At 42.3% G+C, this 22,759-nt stretch overlaps 1 protein-coding gene and 2 pseudogenes across 2 annotated transcripts in view; 1 reads left to right on the top strand and 2 right to left on the bottom strand.

Annotated features, from left to right (window-relative positions):
* Positions 1-1,853: 1,853 nt before the first annotated feature.
* On the bottom strand, positions 1,854-11,149 carry LOC101417898 (mediator of RNA polymerase II transcription subunit 4 pseudogene; annotated as a pseudogene).
* A 4,032-nt stretch (positions 11,150-15,181) lies between these two features.
* LOC131279226 (lipopolysaccharide-induced tumor necrosis factor-alpha factor homolog pseudogene) lies at positions 15,182-16,938 on the bottom strand (annotated as a pseudogene).
* A 3,446-nt stretch (positions 16,939-20,384) lies between these two features.
* Positions 20,385-22,759, top strand: part of UBXN4 (UBX domain protein 4) — a 61,628-nt gene continuing 59,253 nt past the window's right edge. The window contains exon 1 of one of the 2 annotated variants that reach the window (XM_004480159.5): positions 20,385-20,703. In XM_004480159.5, coding sequence (XP_004480216.2) covers positions 20,622-20,703 — 82 coding nt within the window. In that variant the 5' untranslated portion in view covers positions 20,385-20,621. Of the gene's footprint in view, positions 21,392-22,759 lie in introns of both variants that reach the window. The other variant, XM_071216472.1, reaches the window with a different exon arrangement.

Raw genomic sequence — 22,759 nt, 5'->3', positions numbered from 1 at the left:
AGATCCTGAATGACTGTATGGAGCAGAACCACTTAACCAATGCCCACCCCACCACACCCCACACCTGTGCGTGCACACATGTGGGTGCACACACACGCACACACGCACACACCTCTGACTGGCCTCAGTCTGTGAAGTGAATGAGAAATAAACCTTTGTTGTTAAGCCACTGAAATTTGGGAACTGTTTGTTTCTGGATGTAACTTACTCTCTGCCTGGAACATTTATGCTTCCTACTCCACCTTCCAAACTACTCCTGGTTAATTTGTACTCATGCTTCAGATCGCCCAGTATTAATACTTCCTTTAGGTAGCCTGCTCTTCTTCTAGAATTCCTTATTTTAGTCCTCAAGATTACGTCATTTCTGCTTGTAAAAAACTCTAATGATATCCTGTACTTCCTCTTCAAAGCATTTATCACAATGGTAAGTATACGAATAAAAATGGAAAACAAGGTGTTCAATGTTTTTCTACCCATCAGATCATAATTTTCAAGGGCAAGGAAAATGTCTTTCACTCTTCTTTAAAAATACATCCCCAGGGAAGTGGATTTGACTCAACAGATAGAGCATCCACCTACCAGGGTTCAAACCCAGGGCCTCTTGACCCGTGTGGTGAGCTGGCCTATGCACAGTGCTGATGAGGGCAAGGAATGCTGTGCCACACAGGGGTGTCCCCCACGTAGGGGAGCGCCACGCGCAAGGAGTGCGCCCTGTAAGGAGAGCCACCCTGTGCAAAAAAAAGCACAGCCTGCCCAGGAGTGGCACCGCCCACACGGAGAGCTGACACAGCAAGATGACACAACAAAAAGAGACACAGATTCCCGGTGCCACTGACAAGACTCCAAGCAGACACAAAAGAACACACAGCAAATGGACACAGAGAGCAGACAACGGGTGGAGGGGGAGAAGAGGAGAGAAATAAATTAAAAATAAATCTTAAAAAAAAAAATTACATCCCCAAACCTACCAGTACCTGACTCAGTAAATACCTATTGAGTAAATGAAGAAGTGATCTGGCTAAGTGAAATGCTTTGAATCTTGAAGGGCATATAAATATTTCTCCAAAGCATAGTTTTGGCAGGCAAAAATAAAGCCGTTAATTACTATATGCCAAGCATTTGGTAAGCCCTTACCTGGGTCCTTATTTAATCGTCTCAAGAGCCCTATTACCCCAGTTTACCCCAGTTTACTAAACTGAAGTGTCAGAGGTAAGGTAATTTGCCCAAGATTGCACAGCTAATAAGTAGTGGTGGTGATGTGTGAAGTGGGCAGGCTGACTCCAGAGTTCATGGACTTACCCATTGGTGCTTCTGCCTCAAGCTTTGTTAATGTAGTAATTACTATTTTTTAACAACAAAAATGTGTTTATTTATAAAAATTACAATAATTATGAACAGCATAAATTGAGACAATTTTTCCTGTTCCAGCAACAGAAGACAATAGCCTTCACTGTGAAATGAGGGATTTTGTTATTCTGAAATATGTCACATATTCAGTGATCCACTGTTTTTTATAACTTGCTTTTCTAAATTCCAGGACAGCTGTGGATGGGTTGTTTCTCTTAAATCTTATTTCCAGAACTACTATGTACAAGCCCAACACAACAGGAATAGAACAGGGTAAGACAGCAGCAAACAACTGAATAATCTTTTCTATCAACAGTAAATTTTGATTATTCCCTACACATTCAGTGGATGAGAATTGAAATCATGACTTTTGACTTTAAAAAGAAAACTCACTGTGACTTTTTAATTGGTTGTACAACACTGCTATATTGCCCATATTTACATTTGGCTATACTTACAGGTTTACGATTTACATTTCCCTGCTATTGTTTAAGGAAAAGAATTCTTCAATATTCAGTTCTATATGCTTTTTTGTCTTTTATGCCTGTTGAATCAAAGTCACTATTACTAGAGTAGTCGGGTGACATTACCTCTACATTATCTTCATTTTCTTATTATGTTCCAAGAGGTTCCCACAAAAAGTCATTACTGTGATTTGGTGGTAACTTATTCCTTGGCGTATCGTTTGACTGCTACGGAGACTGTGGAGCAAGCTCATCTGGCAATCTGCCTGCTGCAAGTGTGTCCCGGTAAATGACCACTGACACCGTTAGTGGAAGGATCACTCATCTGACCCAATAACCCACTTCTCATCTCCAAATCGGTAGGGAATGGTGTCCGTGGGTCCCCTGGAGCCCAAGTCAGTGGGGCACCCATGGCATTGTTTGCGCTAATCCTATGTGCTTACTCAATGGTTTCTTCAAAGAAGATAGCACCTTTTCTTGCTTTTCTACTGTGTTTTTCTTTTGCTTGGTAAACAGCTGTCGCCAGTATTTGTTTTACTTCCTTTAGCTCAGGGGTTCTTTTTTTTTTTTTTAAGATTTATTTTTTATTTTTCTCTCCCCGCCCCCCAGTTGTCTGCTCTCTGTGTCCATTCCCTGTGTGTTCTTCTGTGACCACTTCTATCCTTATCAGCGGCACTGGGAATCTGTGTTTCTTTTTGTTGCATCATCTTGTCAGCTCTTCATGTGCGTGGCGCCATTCCTGGGGCGGCTGCACTTTCTTTCACGCTGGGCCGCTCTCCTTATGGGGCGCACTTCTTGCCTATGGGGCTTTCCTACGCCGGGACACCCCTGCGTGGCAGGGCACTCCTTGCGCGCATCAGCACTGTACATGGGACAGCTCCACACGGGTCAAGGAGGCCCAGGGTTTGAACCGCAGACCTCCCATGTGGTAGGTGGACGCCCTATCCACTGGGCCAAGTTTGCTTCCCGTACCTCAGGGGTTCTTAACCTTTTTTGCTCCACAGACCCCTTTGCCAGCCAGGGGAAAACCACAAACCCCTTACTAAGTCCACACTACACTGTGTATTACATAATAAATACATCATTCCTGTACCAACAGGTCCCCACAAGAATGTTTTTTTGAATTTCAATTCAAGCTTACGGACCTCTTGTTAAGATCCTCCCTGCCCCCACACTGCTTTAGCTGTTTCTATCGTTGCTGACTATCACTGTCTCTCTTTTCTATTTCTTTTTCTAAAACTTGCGTATCATGGTGGATTTTTCCTGATTAAGTGCTAATGTCATTAGATCTTGAAATTTCCCATCTCTGTGAATTAACAACTCCAGGATCTGGTTTCCCCCTCCAGGCTGTAATGTCTTTTGGATTCTTGAAATAGCCAGTATTTCTTTAAGTTCCCTCTACAAGACCTGCCACTGACAGTGGCTGCTCTCAGGTCCTCTTACCACCTGCCTCTCTGTAATTACTATTTTTTATTTGCCTTATTTGCCTTGATCTGGATGAGAAGTCAGAGAGGAGTGCCATCCTGTCTCTAAATATGAAAATTCTAATGTTGTGAATGAAGCTTGGAACATGGTCAAATGTTTGTTTCTTCTTTCAGTTTCCATTTTTTGTGCATCCATAAGCTATTCTCTTGCACATCTACAGGTGAGTGATGTTGCTTTATATAATCAATTTCCTCCCTTATACTTTGCACTCTTTCAGTCCAGAACAGGCAAGAACACAGTAATATTTTTCTTTGACATGTTTTTTTATATAAATAAATTTATTTATATAAATGACTTTGCCATATGTAAGTCATATAGCCTCCCCTGGTGGTAAACATGTACAAGTTTTTATTTTTTTAAAGGTTTATTTTATTTCTCCCTCCCTCATTGTTTGTGCTGGCTGTGTTCATTCACGGTGCACTCTCTGTGTCTGCTCATCTTCTCTTTAGGAGGCACAGGGGACCAAACCCAGGACCTCCCATGTGGGAGAGAGGTGCTCAGCTGCTTGAGCCACATCCATCCACTTCTTGTGTCTCTCATTGGGTTTCCTCTTTGTGTCATCTTGTTGCATCAGCAATTCAGTGCCAGTCCATTGTGTCAGTTTGCTCTCTTGCTCATCTTCTCTAGGAGGCACTAGGAAATGAATCTGGGATCTCCCATGTGGTAGGCAGGCGCCCAAATGCTTGAGTCACATCTGCTTCTCCATGTACGTTTGTTTTTTTTACTTTTTACAATTTTATTGAAACATATTCATAAACCAATGCAATTCATCTGGAATGTACAATCAATGGTTTTTGGTATAATCACAGATTTATGCATTTATCATGTCAATTAATATTAGAGCATTTTCATTACTCCAAAAATAGAACATGACAAAAAACAAAAAATAATCTATATCCCTTATTAGTCACCTCTCAAATCTCCTTTCTTTCATGCTTTACATAACTGCTAAAAATATATGTCTCTGTAATTGATTTGCATTTACATTTTGTGTAAATGGAGACAAATATTATGTAGTAATTTTTGCCTAGTTTCTTTCACTTTATTTTCACCATTGATGGAAGATTTTTAGTATAATATACTACTGTTAATAGAGTGCTTTGATTGTATTTTTGCCCAAAATAGCACCCTGTACTAACCTCTTTTAAAACATTAATGTACATTTTTTTGTACAAGTTTTGACAAAGAAAATGTATCTGTTTTTTAAAAATGCATGGCGTGGGACTCCATATTTTGAGGTCATTTTACCAACTCAGCCTCCATAAGAAAGGCATTTTGAATTCTTTTTCAAGTAATGGTAAAAGGCTGGCATGGAACCATTCATCTTCTTAGGAGTACTGGAATATACTTGAGTAAGCTGAGTTAAGAATTCAGATATGGAGGATTTTTATCTGTGCAAATTGAAATAGAACATGTGAGGAAATTTTGGCCTTAATAGCACCATTTATTAATTCATCCATTTGGGAAAGAACACAAAGCTTTATGAGGAATAGATAGAAGGCTGAGTAGAGTTACTGCTTATCATCTTTGGAGGAGAGAAGACTTAAAGAAACTTAAATAACTGTATAAAACAAAATGTTCATGGGATAAAATGACCATGGGAAACTTAGCTCTTTCTCCAAATGTGATTCACTTTACTTGAACCAATTGTCCTTCAGGGTCTTAGATGTAAGTTAGTATGGAGCAGGTTGGTGAAATACTAACCAACATGGTGTGTGTACTTATGCCTAATGCCAGCTGAATGTGGACAGCCATAGTTAATATGGCTGGAGAGTAAGTAAATGCATGAAGATTAGAAATGGGAGGGGCTGCAGCAAATTAGCGTGCATGTGACTTTTCTAAAACCTTGTGCAGGGAGCCATAAGAATATCATATACAATCCACTGGCTCCCAGACAAGCACAGAACCCAAACATTCAAAGATCCTGCACTGCCAAAACATGATGAGAGTTAAGGGCCCCTTCAGGTCCTCTGATGAGCAAATCTGAAGAAGCACAGGAATACACAGGAGTCCAGGAGTGATCAGTCACAAAAGTGAACTGATAGGTTTCCAGAGGTGGAGGGCCAGAGGGTGTATGATTGACCAAATGGGATGGTTCCCCCTCTCGGCCCAGGACAACAAAGAACAACCTCCCTGTCTCTGATGATAAGAAGCCAAACTTTGAGAATGCACAGTGAGGTTAAGCAGTTTGGTTGAGCTGTTGTGGTGGGGATTCTTCCAATGATCATAGACATATCACTGAAATCTGTCCTTCTTCAATGTCTCTAGACCTAGTAACAGGCCTGACATCCAAGATTCCTCTAAGAACTCATTGCAATGAAACCACTCTTAAAGGGGCCCATAAAACCTTGGAGCCCTGTTCGTGGGAAATCTTTTACCTCTAGAACTGAGGGGTGGCAGTGAGAAGGAATAGAATTGACTTCCTCTTTCTCCTACTGCACACCAATAAACAGACTTTTTTTTTCTCTCCCCTCCCCACCCCCAGTTGTCTGCTCTCTGTGTCCATTCACTGTGTGTTCTTCTGTGTTAGCTTCTCTCCTTATCAGCGGCACCGAGAATCTGTGTTTCTTTTTTTGTTGCATCATCTTGCTGTGTCAGATCTCCGTGTGTGTGGCACCATTCCTGGGCAGGCTGCACTTTCTTTCGCGCTGGGCAGCTTTCCTTACGGGGTGCACTCCTTGTGTGTGGGGCTCCCCTATGAGGGGGACAACCCTGTGTGGCACCCCTTGCACGCATCAGCACTGCACATGGGCCAGCTCCACACGGGTCAAGGAGGCCTGGGGTTTGAACCGTGGACCTCCCATGTGGTAGGCAGACGCCCTATCTATTGGGCCAAGTCTGCTTCCCCAAACTTTATTTTAAGAGCCTAAATCTAAAAAGAAGTTTATGTTTTCATCAGTGATTCAGGTCCATTTAAAAAATAGGGCTGACTCATTGACAAGCCCTCCATGTCCCTCCCTTCTTCCATATATGGCTCTTTCATTTTGCACAAACCATCGTATTACGTATTTATGTATCAGTTTTTCTCACTTACTAGTGTGTAAGCTCTCCCTCAGTACCTAACATAGTGCCTTCCCCATAATGGATATTCAAATTTTGTTGATTGAGAAAGAAGAGCATTTCATGCAAGAGTTGTGGTGTGAACAAAAGGAGAGATGGGACAGAGCATGACCCTGACAATGAATAAAATAGTCTGTGTGGTCTAGAGAGCTCAGGTGGGAAAGTCGGTTAGAGTCAGACTGGAAAGGTCTTTGAATGTTGGACTACAGAATTTGTACTTTTTTTAATCATCATATGGCCTCTTTTTATTTTTACAACATAACCCTCTGAGGTCATACTATTATTATCTCCATTTTACAGATGAGAAAACTGACACACAGGATGCAAAGCAAATGACTCGAGATCGTAGATGAACAAGAGAGACAGAATGCCAGGGTTAGCTACTACTATTTTCTCCTTCCTTTGCTCTCATTGCAACTATGGCAAATAATAAAGGAATGAAGGAAAGGAAATCCATGTTTCTTAAATACTCTCCCCGAGCTAAATATCTTCAAATTTTGTCTCTTTTTAGCCACGAAATGAATCTGAGAAGGATGCTTAATTCTTCTCATTTTTACAGAAGGAGCACAGAGAGTTTGATTAACTTTCTCAAATTTACACTGTACATAAGGTAACCTACATGTAAAAAAATATATTTTTATTACAGAGGTTGTGAACTTACAAAACAATCATGCACATGTGTAGAATTCCCATACAACACCCCTTCACCAACATACTGTCGTGGAACATTTGTTACAGACTATAGATAATATCATCAGATTTTACCACTAACTATGGTACGTAGGGTATATTTGGCATATTTTTTCCCTACTCCCTATTATTAATGCAGTACATCTTTGACAGTGATGCAAGAATATTAAATTATTGCTGTTAACTATAGTCCATAAGCTACATTGTTTTTTCCCACACTTCTCCACATTCCAACGATCCTGCAATAGTGACATATATCTGTTCTAGAACTCAGAGGGAGATTCTTGCATTTATACTATTACCACAATTCTCATTCACCTCTGGGTTCACTGTGTTATTCGGTCCCTAGATTATTCTCTAGCTTTCTTTCAATTGACATTTACATCCCTAGACTACCATTTTCATCCACAACCCATTTATAAACCAGCTCCTACTCACTATAATATGTTACCATTAACTCTATCCATTTCCACACTTTTACAGTCAAGTTAATTAAAACTTATATATACATTAAGCATCAGTACTCCTTCATGGCCCTCCTCTTACCTCCTAATAACCTAGACTCTATGTTTTAACTCCATGTATTCATTCTTCATATTTAGTTCATATTAGTGAGATAATGCAATATTTGTCCTTTTGTGTCTGCTTATTTTACTTAGCATAATATCTTCAAGATTCATCCATGTTATTATTACATGTGCCCCAATTTCATTTCTTCTTACTGCAGCATAGTATTCCATCGTATGTATATATCACATTTTGTTTATCCATTCATTGGTTGGTGGACAATTGGGTTATTTCCATCTTTGGGCAATTGCAAATAACACTGCTATGAAAATCGGTGTACAGATGTATTTGTGTCACAGTTTTCAGTTCTGAATAATTTCCTAGTAGAGGAATTACTGGATCATATACTAGTTCTAAATTTAGCTTCTTGAGGAATGGCCAAATTGTATTCCATAGATGCTGCACCATTTTACAATCCCACCAACAGTGAAGAAGTGTTCCTATTTCTCCATATCCTCTCCAGAACTTATTGTCTTCTGTTTTTCTTTTTTAATAATGGCCATTCTGTGCAGTGAGATGATATCTCATTGTCATTTGAATTGCATTTCCCTAATAGCTAGTGATATTACAATTTTTTCATGTGCTTTTTGGCCATTTGTATTTCCTCTTTGGAGAAATGTCTAAATCTTTTGCCCATTTTTAAATTGGATTTCTTTCTCTTTTATTGTTGAGTTGTATGATCTCTTTATATAGAATGGAAATCAAGCCTTATCAGATATGTGGTTTCCATATATTTTCTCCCTTTGGGTGGGCTGCCTTTTCACCTTTTTGATGAACTCCTTTGAATCACAAAAGTGTTTAAGTTTGAGGAGGCCCCATTTATACATGTTTTTCTTTTGTTGCTCATGCTTTTGGTATAATCTTTATTTTTGTCTTCTCTTCTTGTCTTTCTTCTCTAGAGTTCACCAGGATTCAATCCTGAGGACCTCTGATGTGGAGAGAGGTTCCCTGTCAATTGCACCACCTCAGTTCCTGGTCTCTGCTGTGCTTCACCTTGACTCTCCTCCTTGTCTCTCTTTTGTTGCATCATCATCTTGCTGTGTGACTCACTTGCGTGGGCACTGGTTCACCATGCAGGCACTCGGTTGCTCTGTGGGCACTCAGCTCGCCATGAGGACATTGGCTCACCGACGGGCACTGGCTCACCATCGGGCACTCATGTGGGCACTCCGCTCGCCACATGGATACTAGGCTTGCTGTGCAAGCACTCGGCTCGCCCCATGTGCACTTGGCTCGCCATGTCAGTATAAGCTTTAAGAATGCATCACCTACACCAGGTTTTGAAGATGTTTTTCTACGTTTTCTTCTCAGAGCTTTATGGTTCTAGCTTTTATATTTAGGTATTTGATCCATTTTGAATTGATTTTTGTGTAATGTATATATCTTTGGGCTATGGATATCCAGTTTTCCCAGGGCCATTTGTTGAATAGACTGTTCTTACCCAGGTGGGTGGGTTTGACAGGATTGTCAAAAATCACTTGATCATAGATGTGAGGGTCTGTTTCTGAACCACCAGTTCTGTTGCATTGGTCTATGCATCTATCTTTATGCCAGTACCGTGCTTTTTAAAATTTCTTTGTTTTGTTGTTTTTACCACTGTAGCTAGGTAATATGATTTAAAGTCTGCAAGTACAAGTCCTCCTACTTTGCTTTTCCTTTTAAAGATGTTTCAGGCTATTCGGGGCCACTTACCCTTCCAAATAAATTTTGATACTTGTGTTTTCCATTCATTTAAAAAATGCTAGTGGAATTTTTATCAGGACTGCATTAAATCTGTATATCAATTTGGGTAATATTGACATCTTGTTTTTTATATATTCTGTTTGTTTTTGAGATATTGGGGCCAAGGGCTGAACCCAGGACCTCATAAGTGGGAAGCTGGCACTCAATCACTCAGCCACATCAGCTCCCCTGGGCTGATTTTTTCATTTGTTTGCTAGTTGTTTGTCTTTATTTTTAGGAGGCACCAGGACCCAAACCTGGGACCTCCCTTGTGGGAGGTGCTCAACTGCTTGAGCCACATCCACTCCCGAATTGACATCTTAATGATATTTAGTCTTCCAATACATAAGTATGGAATGTTCTTCCAAATATTTAGGTCTTTTAAAAATTTCTTTTAGTTTTTATTGCTTTTAGCATTGTAGTTTTCTGAATACAATTGCTTTACATCCTTGGTTAAGTTTATTACTAAATATTAGATTCTTTTAGTCACTATTGTAAATGGAATTTTTTCCTGACTTCCTCCTCAGATTGCACATTACTCGTGTACAGAAACACCACTGATTTCTGCATATTGATCTTGTATCCCGATACTCCACTGAAATCTTGTATTAGCTCTAGCAGCTTTGTTGCAGTTTTTGGGGACTTCCTAGGTATAGGATCATATCAATATCATCTGCTAATAGCGAAAGTTTTACTTCTTCCTTTCTGATTTGGATGACTTTTCTTTTTCTTGCCTGATTGCTCTAGCTAGAATCTCTGGTGCTATACTGAGCAACAGTGGTAAAGTAGGCATCCTTGTCTTGTCCCTGATCTCAAAAGGAAAGCATTCAGTCTTTCACAATTGAGAAAATTTCCTTCAATTTCTATCTCTTTTTTTTAATTGTTTTTTTAAGGATTTATTATTTATTTATTTCTCTCCCCCCCCCCACCCCATTGTCTGCTCCCTGTATCCATTTGCTGTGTATTCTTCTGTGTCTGCTTGCATTCTTGTCAGCGGCACCAGGAATCTGTGTCTCTTTTTGTTGTGTCATCTTGCTGCATCAGCTGTGTGCAGTGCCATTCCTGGGCAGGCTGCATTTTTTTCACACAGGGTGGCTCTCCTTGCAGGGTGCACTCCTTTCATGTGGGGCTCCCCTATACAGGGACACCCCTATGTGGCACAGCACTCAGCACTGCGCATAGGCCAGCTCACCATATGGGTCAGGCGGACTTTCTATCAGTTGAACCAACTCTGCTTCCCAATTCCTATCTTTTGTAGTATTTTTTATCAAGAAGGATGCTGTATTTTGTCAAATGCCTTTTCTACATCAATCAATAGGATCATGTGTTTTTTCTTCTTTGATTTCTTAATGTGGTGTATTACTCTGACTTTCTTGTGGTGAACCAACCTTGCATGCATGGTATAAATCTACTTGATCATGATGAATAATTCTTCTAAAGTGTTGTTGGATTCGATTAGCAAGTATTTTGTTGAGGATTTTTGCATCCATGTTCATTAGGGAAATGGATCTGCAATTTTTTTTTCCATAATATCTTTACCTGGCTTTAGCATTAGAGTGATATTGGCATCATAGATGAGTTTGGTAGCATTCCTTCTTGTTCAATTTTTTGGAAAAGCTTGAGTAATATTGGTATTAATTCTTCTCTGACTGCTTGGTAGAACTCACCTGTGAAACCGTGTATCCAGTCTTGGGCTTTTCATTTTGAGGAATTCTTTGATTACTATTTCAATCTCTTGTGATTTGTTTAGTGAGGACTTCTATTTCTTCTAGGGTCAGTGTAAGGTGTTTGTAGGTTCCTAGGAGTTTTTCCATTTTGTCTACATTTTCTAGTTTTTTGGTGTACAGTTGTTCATAATATCCTCTTATGATCTCTTTTATTTGGGTGGGGTCAGTAATACCCCCATTTTCATTTTTTATTTTATTTATTTGCATCTTGTTTCTTTCTTTGTCAATCTAGCTAAGGGTTTGTCAATTTTGTTAATCTTCTTGAAGAACCAACTTTTGGTTTTGTTAATTCTCTACATTTTTTTTGGTTCTCAATTTCATTTATTTCTTCTCTGATCTTTGTTATTTCATTCCTTCTGCTTGCTTTGGGAAGAGTTTGCTGTTCTTTTTCCAGTTTCTCCAGCTGTGTAGATAGGTCATTGATTTTAGCTCTTTCTTCTTTTTTAATGTAAACATTGAGAGCTATAAATTTCCCTCTCAGCACTGCACTTGCATATCCCATAGGTTCTTTTTTTTTTTTTTTAAGATTTATTTATTTATTTAACCCCCCCCCCCCCCCCCCCCGGTTGTCTGTTCTCTGTGTCTATTTGCTGCGTCTTGTTTCTTTGTCCGCTTCTGTTGTCGTCAGCTGCACGGGAAGTGTGGGCGGCACCATTCCTGGGCAGGCTGCACTTTCTTTCGCGCTGGGCGGCTCTCCTTACGGGGTGCACTCCTTGCGCATGGGGCTCCCCTATGCGGGGGACACCCCTGCGTGGCAGGGCACTCCTTGCGCACATCAGCACTGCACATGGGCCAGCTCCACACGGGTCAAGGAGGCCCAGGGTTTGAACCGCGGACCTCCCATGTGGTAGACGGACGCCCTAACCACTGGGCCAAGTCCGTTTCCCTCCCATAGGTTCTGATATGTTGTATCCTCCTATTCATTCATCTCAAGATTTTTTTTTTTTTTTAAAGATTTATTTATTTATTTAATTCCCCCCCCTCCCCTGGTTGTCTGTTCTCGGTGTCTATTTGCTGCGTCTTGTTTCTTTGTCCGCTTCTGTTGTCGTCAGCGGCACGGGAAGTGTGGGCGGCGCCATTCCTGGGCAGGCTGCTCTTTCTTTTCACGCTGGGCGGCTCTCCTCACGGGCGCACTCCTTGCGCGTGGGGCTCCCCCACGCGGGGGACACCCTTGCGTGGCACGGCACTCCTTGCGCGCATCAGCGCTGCGCATGGCCAGCTCCACACGGGTCAAGGAGGCCCGGGGTTTGAACTGCGGACCTCCCATATGGTAGACGGACGCCCTAACCACTGGGCCAAAGTCCGTTTCCTCATCTCAAGATATTTATTGATTTCTCTCACAATTTCTTTTTTCCCACGATTATTTAAGTGTGTATTGTTTAATCTCCACATATTTGTGAATTTTCCCTTTTTCTACCTCTTGTTGATTTCTAATTTTATTCCATAATAATTAGAGAAAGTGCATTGTATAATTGCAATCTTGTTGAATTTATTGAGATTTTCTTTATGACCCAATATATTCCTATCCTATGGGGAGGAGGGTGTGTGTGGAGATGGAATCTGAAGGCACTCAACAAACCAGTTTGTGTGGACCAAAAGCACCTGCAGTTACCTGGAGAAGCTGGGACAGGCCCCATCGGCTTCTGCTCTGCCGAAAGTGGGACTGGAGCCTACACTGGGGCTGTAGACCGATCTGGGTGGAAAGAAGCTGGTCCCTACCATCACAGTGATTTTCAATCAGCCCTGCTTCCCCTCATCCTGGAGGCGGAGTTAAAATGGCAGCTACTGGCCTCTTTTTTACTTGGATGGGTTCAAACTTTAGCTGTTCTTTAGCCATCCAAATTTACTAATCAGTAGCTGAAGTCAGTGGCCAACTGTCTCTTCCGCCCCCATCTTTGGGAAATGGATCTTCCAACTGCAGTCATGGAATTGCTCCAGAGGTGGCTTGTTTGCCTGTGGAGGATGGGCACTGGCCTCTGCAGAGTGGAATGTTCTACTCAGGAATCTCCACTGCAGATGGGAAGTCTCCTTCCACTCTTTCAAGGATGTTGCAGGATGCTCTTCTGGTTTCCTGGGCCCCCAAATGAGTCCATTACAAAGCTCTGGATGATTACTAACTGCCCTGTAGGATGAGCTGACTCTTGGAGTGCCTTACTCAGCCACCATCTTGCCCCTCCCTGTACTTTAGTTTTGAAGGCACTAGAAAATCACCAAAGATTTTTAGGCAAGAACAAACATACTAAAAATAATTTGAGGAGAAGATGATATGACATCAGTGTGTGGACTGGACTGAAGGCAGAAAGAGATTCATTAGGAAAGTTGGGTGACTCTTTCAAGCATTAGGTGATTAGGACTCTGTCACTTGGTGTGGCAGTTTGATATTATGAATTCCAAAAAAGGGCATTGATTATACTTGTAAACTAGTCTGTTCCTCTGGAAGTGATATCCGTTTTATTGTATTAAATTCAGAGTTTCACTTTTATTTTATTAAATCAAGATTAGGGCTTTGATTTGACCATGTCATTAGGGCATGCAGGATTGAGTCCCCACCCCCTTAGTGGGCTATATAAATGGATGCTCAATCAAGAACATGGAATACATGGGAACACAGAGGAAGAAAGACAGCTCCATAGACATGGCAGAGGCCCCAGGAAGAGAGATTAGCCTAATAGTTTGCAGCTGAAGAGAACAGAGCAGCTGAGAAGCCCTGAGAGAAGAGCCTTATGCCAGCCTACAGCTGAGATCAGAAGAAGCTAGGATCATGAACCTTAAGAGGAAGAAGGAAGGCTGAACCCTTGCAGACATCACCCACCAAGTTGCTTCAATATATGGCAATAACTTTGGGTGAGAAAGTACATCTTAAGGTACCTTGAGTTGGACTGTTTGGGGCTTGTAACTATAAGCTTTTACCCCAAATAAATACCCTTTATAAAAGCCAATAGATATCTGGTACATTGTATCAGCACCCCTTTCTGCTAATACAGTTGGGTTCACAGAAATAAGCTGAGAGATTTGAGTGCAGGAAGTTTATTAAGAATTGAACTCATTAACAACATTGGTAAGATGCAATTGTGATAGAGACCTCAGATGATCCCATGGGGAAAGCTGGAGATGAGATGGCATGTCAGAGGCCAAAACGAGGCAAGGGGCCCAGGCCTTTGTGCCCTCAACTAGGTGTAACTTCTGGAGAAGGGCACAGCTTTGAACCTACAGCAACTGACCCTCCTGGCAGTGCAGGCAGTGAGTACCTGACACTGGAGGGAGGCTCTAGGTAGGGCACTACAGGGAGGAAGCAAAAATGAAAAGGATTTAAGACAGCACAGAAGAATTGAAAGATGGCTGACTGGTTGGTGACAGGGTCAAGGGTAGACTGGTTTTACACTATGCAAGAGGAAAATTTTAAAGAACAAGAGGCAAGTTGATTTGGGAAGGGAAATGTTCTCATTATTGGGTTCAACAATTTCAGACTTCAACATTCAAGAATCTTTTCCACAGGTTCCCTCCCCCAGAAAATTTAACTTTTTAAAATCCCATATTGCTGACTAAGATCTCCTGCCTGCCCTAAGTTCTAGGCCATTGCCCCTCACCCACCTTTTTTTTTTTTTAATCCATTGTCTCTCTTCTGCATTTATTTCCCTCTCCATCTCCATCATTTTTGCTGTTTGTTTTTAGAAGGTATGGAGGATTGAACCTGGGACCTCATATATGTGAAGCAAGTGCTCAACCACTGAGCTACTCCTGCTCTCCATGTAATTTATTTTATTTTGCCAGTAGATAAAATTATTTTTTGGTTGTTGTTCAAATATAAGAAGTGAGACGCATCGGCAAGGGTGAAAATAGTATCAGTCACATGGTTATGGACAATAGTTCTATAAAGCTCTCCTTTCAAAATGATGTTCAAAGAATGTTTAAGACCGAAGGAGTTCATAAAAACTGTTAATACACATAATTCCTGTACAAGAAAAAAAAAGCTTTCCATGTACAGTGGCACAGAGGTTCTGATATGTAGAACCAAAGAAAGGCGGATCATAGATAAGATCCAGCCCTCTTTTTCTAACATATATTCAAGACCTCATAGACATGTCTGGTGGGTAATAAAAGTCTCTCATTGGACTTAAAAAAGAATTAAAAAATTAAAGTGTATTTGCATGCTAGTGGAAAAGTCTACAAATGATAGAATCTGAGAGCCAAGCCCTTAATGTCTATAAGGCAAGATTTTTGTCCCTGGGGTGGGGCAGGACGGATAAGATGGTAGGCACTGAAGGCTGGTCCAGCCTAATTCAAGACAGAACAGTCTCAAAAATAAGGAAACCTGTGACTTCTCAGTTTGAGACCACCACCAGAAGGGCCCACTGATGCAGGAAAAGGAGCCGCCCAATGACAAATCAGCAGACAGGGCAACAATCACAGTTAGATGGTGTGACTTGGGTCATGGATAATGGGTGGAAAACCCTTGAATCAACACTCAAAAGTGACTATCTCTGCATGTCCTGTGCAGATCTCCAAGCAGCAATTTCTGACTTTTGGAGGTTGATTACTTTTGCCAGATACTTCCCCCAATAAAATACGATGATGGAAGCCTTGATGCCACCACCAAAGCAGAACTTCCACCGGGGCAGAGCTGGGTAACAGTTGGAGAGCCAAGTCCTACAAACGTTTATAGGTGCCCAGGAGCACGTTGCAGTTGGGACAGTAGTGGCGCACGTCCTGCACGGAGTCCAGGAAGAAGGGGATGAAGCAGCAGCCCCCTATACACCCCAGGAGGCACAGGCTCCCGCAGGTCAGCCAGGTGAGGGCGCCGGCGGTGTAGGAGAGCTGGGTCACGATCATCTTGCTGCAGGAAGGACAGCACATCTGGACAGGGCGGTCGAAGAAGGAGACGGACTGCTGGACAAGCACGGGCTGCGCAGCAACGGCGTTGGCGTTGGGGTCGGGCACCAGCTGGGTGCGGCATGCGGGGCCAGACCCCTGTCCCGTGGCCGGCCCGGGCATGGGCGCTCGAGGTGTGGGAAAGTAACTGTTAACAGCCACAGTCTCTTCGTAGGACGGCGGCACGGTTGGCGTGGAGGAAGGCCCGGCGGCCGCCTGGTATTGTCCCGGAGTCGACATTTCACGGCCGGAGTGGAGTTTCCATCTAATTTAGATGGCAGGTTCCATCACATTCTTTTGCTAATCTCCTAAATTCTCTTGTTCTTTTGTTCTTTCATGCACTGCCTAGCAAACAAAACCCTGGATAAAGCCAAGTATTCACTTTCTTAGTATCTGAACCCCAGACCCTCAGAAATTGAGTGACCACTGGAGAAAATCAAACAATTGAGCAAATTCAGGGTTACCAATTTCACTGGGCACTCATCACTGCCTGGTGGACCAACTATTTTTCTCTCATTCACTTAGCCTCCAACACTCAACAACATTGTTTCAAACCTTGTCCATTATCTACCAGGAGCCAATTGCCTTACCTTCCCCTTGACTCAGCAAATGATCTCTCTTTCATGGGGAAAAGTTAAGCCTTCCGATGAAAATTTCAATTTTTTGTCCTGAAATTTATAAGCTTATTTACATCCAAACTTATTTTTCCTTTCTTCTTCCTGATAAAAAAGGAAAGTGTTTCTTCTATCTACCTGTGCTCTGGATCTCATCCCAGTTTGTTTAGAATGATGGGGAAAAAAAAAAAGAATGGTGGTGATTACAAGAAGCAATAGCCAACTTACAGTGGCCTAAACAATGAGGACAGTTGTTATCTCAGAAAAACAGCAAGTGTGGAGACTGGATAGTTCTAGGGTTGGTTCCAGAGCTCTGTGATGTCATGGTTGATGCAAGTTTTTTCCATATTCCATGCTACCATTCTCAGAGTGTTGACAATGCCTACTCTCAAGGCCATAAGATGGCTGTAGCAGTACCAGGTACCATATGCACACAACCAAAAAGAACAGTTGTACTTTCTTCCACATGTCTCTTTTTATTAGGAAAACTTTTCCTACCTGTGCCCTGTCTCCCAGCACTTCCAAAATGTCCCACTGGCTGCAAGGGGAAATTGGAAAAGCAAGTTTCTGGCAGTTTTTGCCTCTCAGTAGAAAGTGGACTCTGCCAGCAAAGAATAATAGGGGTTCTTATTGAAGAATGATCATTGGGTGGGCTATCAACAGCCACTTATCCCACATCCCCTCCCACCTTCATAGGGGCCTCCCTCTCTCCTGTGTATTCAACCTCTCCAAGACTAGCTTCTTTCCACTGGCATTTAATCTTGTACAAGTCTCTCCAATCTTTAAAAAGCTCTTTTCCATCCAAATCCCTGCCCAAATAATGTCCATCCTTTTCCTTCCTTTTATACACTGATTTTCCTTTCTTCCCTTCCCTTACTCTTCAGGACTGTCATTTGGCTTCCACACAGAAGAACCCACCCAAACCATTATTGGTAAGTTTACTCATCACCTCTATGTTGCTAAAGACAGTCGATGTTTTTTAGTGTCTTAATCCAAAAGTAGCATTTAATATAGATTCTTATCATTCACTTCTTCTCAAAACTCTATCTTTGGCTTCTTTGGCATCACACAGTAACATGTTCCTCCACTCTACCTACCCCTCATTTTCTCCTTCTGAGTTTACTGGTTTATACTTTTGTGTACAGCTCTATAAATTGTGAGAGCCTTAAGACCTCAATCATATACCCTTGTCTAATTTCACTCTATACAATCTTCTCAAATGATAGCATCCTCCAGAGCCTAATTATGCCCTGTATGTAGAGGAATCTCAGCTTCCTATCTGCAGTTAAGAACTGTTTTCTAAGTTTCAAATCTATTATCTGCCTATTTAACATCTCCACTTGACTGTTTCTCCAGCACTCTAAACATGTCTATTATTGAACTGACAATCTTCATGTGCCTCTCCCACTAACTTGTTTTTCTTATCTACAGTTTCTATCTCAGTACCACCTTTTACACAATTTCACAAGACAAGAGACCCAAGATCCCTTAACTCCATCCTCAACCTTCATATCTAATCATCAACAAAACTCATTGGGGAAAATGGATGTGGTTCAAGCGACTGAGCTCTCGCCTACCAAATGAGAGGTCCCTGGTACAGTTCCTGTTGTCTCCTAAAGAAGACAGCGAGCTGGCGCGATGGGCAGGCGCAGCAAGCTGACACAACTAGATGACACAACAAGCTGACATAACATGATGATGCAACAAGAGACACAAGAAGAAACACATAATAAGAGGCACAACACAGCAGAGAATGGAGGTGGCTCAAATGATTAGGTGCCTCCCTCCCACATCTGAGGTCCCAGGTTTGGTTCTTAGAGTCTCCTAAAGAAACAAGGAAGATGAACAGACACAGCAAGTGCAAACAACAAGGTGGTGGGTAGAAATAAATAAATAAAAATAAATCTTAAAAAACACAAACACTTGAGTGGGTTTTTTCATTTGTTTCCCTGTTTTATTTGTTTTTAGGGGGCACCAGGAACTCCCATGTGGGAAGCAGGTGCTTAACTGCGTGAGCCACATCTACTCCCCAATCCTAAGTAGCCTCTTAACCTAACTCTTCACATTCATCCATTCCTTTTTCCAATTGACACAGCCAATATAGCTACAATTGAATGTCCAAATTTTATATGTTGCTCATTGGTCCAAAATTCTTCATTTTCTATAATCTTTAGAAAATTGTCCAAAATGCTTAAATAATTTCTAAAACCCTGTATAGTCTTGATCTTTGCTTATCCTCCCAGCCTCATTATTTTCCACATTTCCCTATGTTCTACCCACAATGGATGTTTGCCATTTCAAGTGCCCTGTGCTTTCTTCAGTCTTCACAGTGTTGTTTCCTTTGCCTGGAATAGTCTTCTTTTTCTCTTCCACCCAGCTAGAGCTCTCTTAACATGTCATTTCCTTAAGAGGCCTTTTTGGACCCCAGCAGGCCATGTTGGCATGTCTTCTGCACTTCCCCCCTGTGGCACTCTTCATCACAATTACCTGTTCAACATCTTCCTTCCTGACAACACTGTACCGTCCACAGGGGCCTCGTCTGTCTGGATCACCTCCTTATTCCCCAGTGAGAGGTATCATGCCTAGCTTATAGTAGATGAGTAATAGTCTGATGAATGAATGGAAGGCTAGGAATGAGTATTAGACTAAACTCTACTGGAAGAATTTACAGATTGAATTTAAGTAAGACCACTTAAAGTTGATGTGAAAGATCAGTCTTAGTACTTCCTAAAGAATGGTGTCCCATTTAAGTAACAACTGTCTGTAATCTGTTTAATAATCTGTTTAAAATTATGCTATATGAGATGCCTGATTAGGAAAAAATTAAATATTTACTGTGGTTCTGTTAGCTACTTTTAAGTAAACTATATGTGGGAAAGGGATATTTGTACTTCCATAATCATGCAAAGATTGTCAAATGGTTTCACTGCTAGAAGAACTATTTAATTGATGTAGAATGCTATAACGCAACTTTAAATAAATCATGTAAGCCCTTAGCTAATATCTATGACAGATTACAATATATCATGAAAATATTAAATATGAATCACTTTTCATTTTAATGGCAACCACAAATTGCCATATTTTGATTACAGGACATTCTCACATAAAATTGAGAACCAAATCATTTTCTATTCTCTGCTTTTGTATTACCATAGAATATATCCGGACAGCAAATCAACTTTAGAAAGCAGCTGTTGCGAAAGTATAGCTAGTGCTTTGAGGTTTTGTAACAATCTCTAGCTAATGCCTAGGAAAACTGCTGAAGGCCTACACTATTAATACATACGGTATATGGGCTTTATAGTATTACAGAAAGTGACTGTTGTGTTGTTTTTTTTATTATTTTATTTTTTATCCCATTCTATCCTTTTTTCAAGACTGGGCTAATAATCAAGGTCAACAGATGGAGTTAATCCCTACAAAGCCCATTTAACTCAAGGCGGAGAAACACCCATGCTATCTCACGCAATGGTCACTGATCATAATAGAGATATTTTCATTAGGCAGGGTCCACGTGGAGCGGGGGACGACCACCTCCACCTTCAAGGTCTCAAAGAGGCCGAGGATAACATCTCTGTTACTGACGACCACTTCTCCTCCCCTTTATAGATTGTTTAGTTATTCTCACTACTTCCCCCGTTAGCCGTGGCCCGAAAACCACAGTCACATTTGCCACACTAAGAAGCGAACAAGCGTTTTAAGAAGACTACAATTCCCGTCGTGCCCGTTGGCTGGCCCGTCGTCGCGCCACAGCCTCTCCCACTACCTGCTTCCACTTCCTGGATTGCGTGGTTTGAGGAGCTAGCGGGCGCGCGCACGCACAGACTTGCCAACGTGACAAGGAGCCGGCGTCGGGCGCCGATGGTGACGTGTGACGTCACGCGCCGCGCCCGCACGTTGCGCGCGTCCCAGGGTCCCGCTGCTGGGCGTGTGCGCGTGTGCGGAGCCTGAGGCGGGGACCGGACCAGCGGAGGCTGCTGGGGCCGCTGGGTCCGACGAAGTGGGGAGGGCGGGGTTAGCTCCAGGACCGCGGCGACGACACACCTAGCGAGCGCCTGGGCCCGAGGAGAGCAATGCTGTGGTTCCAGGGCTCCGTTTCGGCCGCCATCTCGTTGGCCAAGAGGAACGGCTCGGTCTTCGTGGTGTTCGTGGCAGGTGAAGGGGTCCGGGGCCTGATATGCGGCCGGGACTCTCCCCGCCTGCCTACCTCCATCTTTCTCTCTACCTCCGCCGCCCGTCCGCCCTTCCCGAGACGCGGGCACCACTAATCTCACAGAGTCGGGGTTGCGCCTTCGACCCCGCGACCCCGGGCTGCCCCAGCCCCACGGTGTTCCCCACGGAGGCCTTGCGGAACCCCAGTCTCCGGCTCCTCCAGGCCCCAGGCGTCCCCAGCTTTTCTCCGGGCACCAGGAGGCCCGGGCCGCCGCCCCCGCCTTCCCAACGCCTACCCTTCCCAGCCCGCGTCAGTTTGGGACACACTGGGCCAGGTCCCGCCGCCGACTTCTCCCGGCACCTTTCAGGCCTCATCTCCAAAGCGCGCCAAGACGCCAACTCCTGGCGCGGGCCAAGGGAGGCAGCGGGCAGGCCCTCGCTGCCCAGCCCCACTCTTCCCCGCCGAGAGCCTCACAGACCCCTCCCCTGCGCCGCCGGGAGACCTCTCCTCGGGGTGCTTCGGGATACTTTAACGCCCATTTAGTGCCTAGGGTTTATGTGGAGTAGGGGCGGAGACAGGCCATTCCTCTAGTAGTTGGGTTTGTAACTAGTTGTGGACAGTCGGGAAGAAAGCTGTGTCATCGGTAAACAACAAAGAGAAACCATCTGATGCTGGTGCTCATGGTTACGGGTATTAGTATGTTACGAGTCGTAAACTTTTGAGCTTTATGTAGGTTTGGTTTTTTTTTTTTTTTGTACATATGTTGGGGAAATCTAATGTGGAATAATTACTTTGTTGCAAGTTGATTTTTTTTTTAAACCATTTGTTTAAAAGAAGTAGGCTTTCAGGCGTTCTTCTCTTTACTGCCTTCCTACTCTAAAATCTACATAGTTTGGAGAGTGTGTAACTCATTTACCATATGTTGCTCTGGGTTATTTTGCTCCACATTCCCTTATTTTTTACGAATTTACCTCAAACCTCTGTGGTTTTACTGATTGTATTACGTGAACCCAGTCAATGTTTGTGACTGCTATTAATTTTAGGTGTATTATTTATTCAGTTGTGATTAATAACCGTTTACTCATAATTCACGTCCCTTGGGAGAGTAGGTAATAATTCTATAACTTTATGCAGTGCAGTGAGGAAGTAGTTGCTGAAACAGAAATTTTGGTTAATATTAAATTTGAAGTTTATAATATTTTAAATTATACTAAATTTTTATGCCAGTGCTTTTAATTGGAAGAGTTTGAATAGTTCAGATTCTTTTAAGCTAATGTTTTGGAGTTTTATTATTCTTTACATGAATAACTTGAGATCCTGTAAGAAAAAAAGAGTTAAAAAAGAAACTTAAATGTCAGTCAGTGATCCTTATTACAACAGTGCAATAGTAGTTTTATGACGTTTTAAACTGTCAGTATTTTTTATGTAAAATCTCAAATAATCCGTTTGATAGGTAGAACAGATTTTATTATTTCCATTTTATAGATGAGGAAACTTAGGTCCATAGTTGTTAGGGACATGCATCTGTGTCATGAAAAGGATTTACATCTTCTGTCTTAACAGTCATATTTCTTAGCAGTTTCAGAACTGCTTTTTTTTTTCTTGAAGTAAAAGCTGAACAGTTGTACACTGTTATGAAGTTATTAAGTTGGTGTCTAGTTTGCGAAAAGCTGCTGAAAGCAACATAACAGATATGGGTTGGCTTTTAAATGGGGGTTTATTGACTTGCATGCTTACAGTTCTTAGGCTGAGAAAAGTGTCCAAATCAGGTTATCATCAGGTGATACTCTATCCCAGAAGACTGGCTGTGGGTGATCCTGGGCTCCTCTGTCACAGTCTGCTGGTCTCTGTCTTCTCTTCCCGCTCCTTTACTTTCAGCTTCTGGCTGCTCCGCCTGTGGCTTTCTCTCTTAGCTTTTGTGGGTTCATACCTGAGCTCCTGTGGCTTTTTTTCTCTTTGTGTCTCTCCATATTAATCCGGTTTATAAAGGATGCCAATAAGAAATTTAAGACCCACCTTGGGTCAGGCATTATTTAATCAAAGACCCTTAACTGAAGT

Source organism: Dasypus novemcinctus, chromosome 7 (assembly GCF_030445035.2).
Source record: "Dasypus novemcinctus isolate mDasNov1 chromosome 7, mDasNov1.1.hap2, whole genome shotgun sequence".
NCBI lineage: Eukaryota > Metazoa > Chordata > Mammalia > Cingulata > Dasypodidae > Dasypus > Dasypus novemcinctus.
Note: the sequence above shows the minus strand (reverse complement) of the source record. Positions and strands in the feature narration are given on the sequence as shown.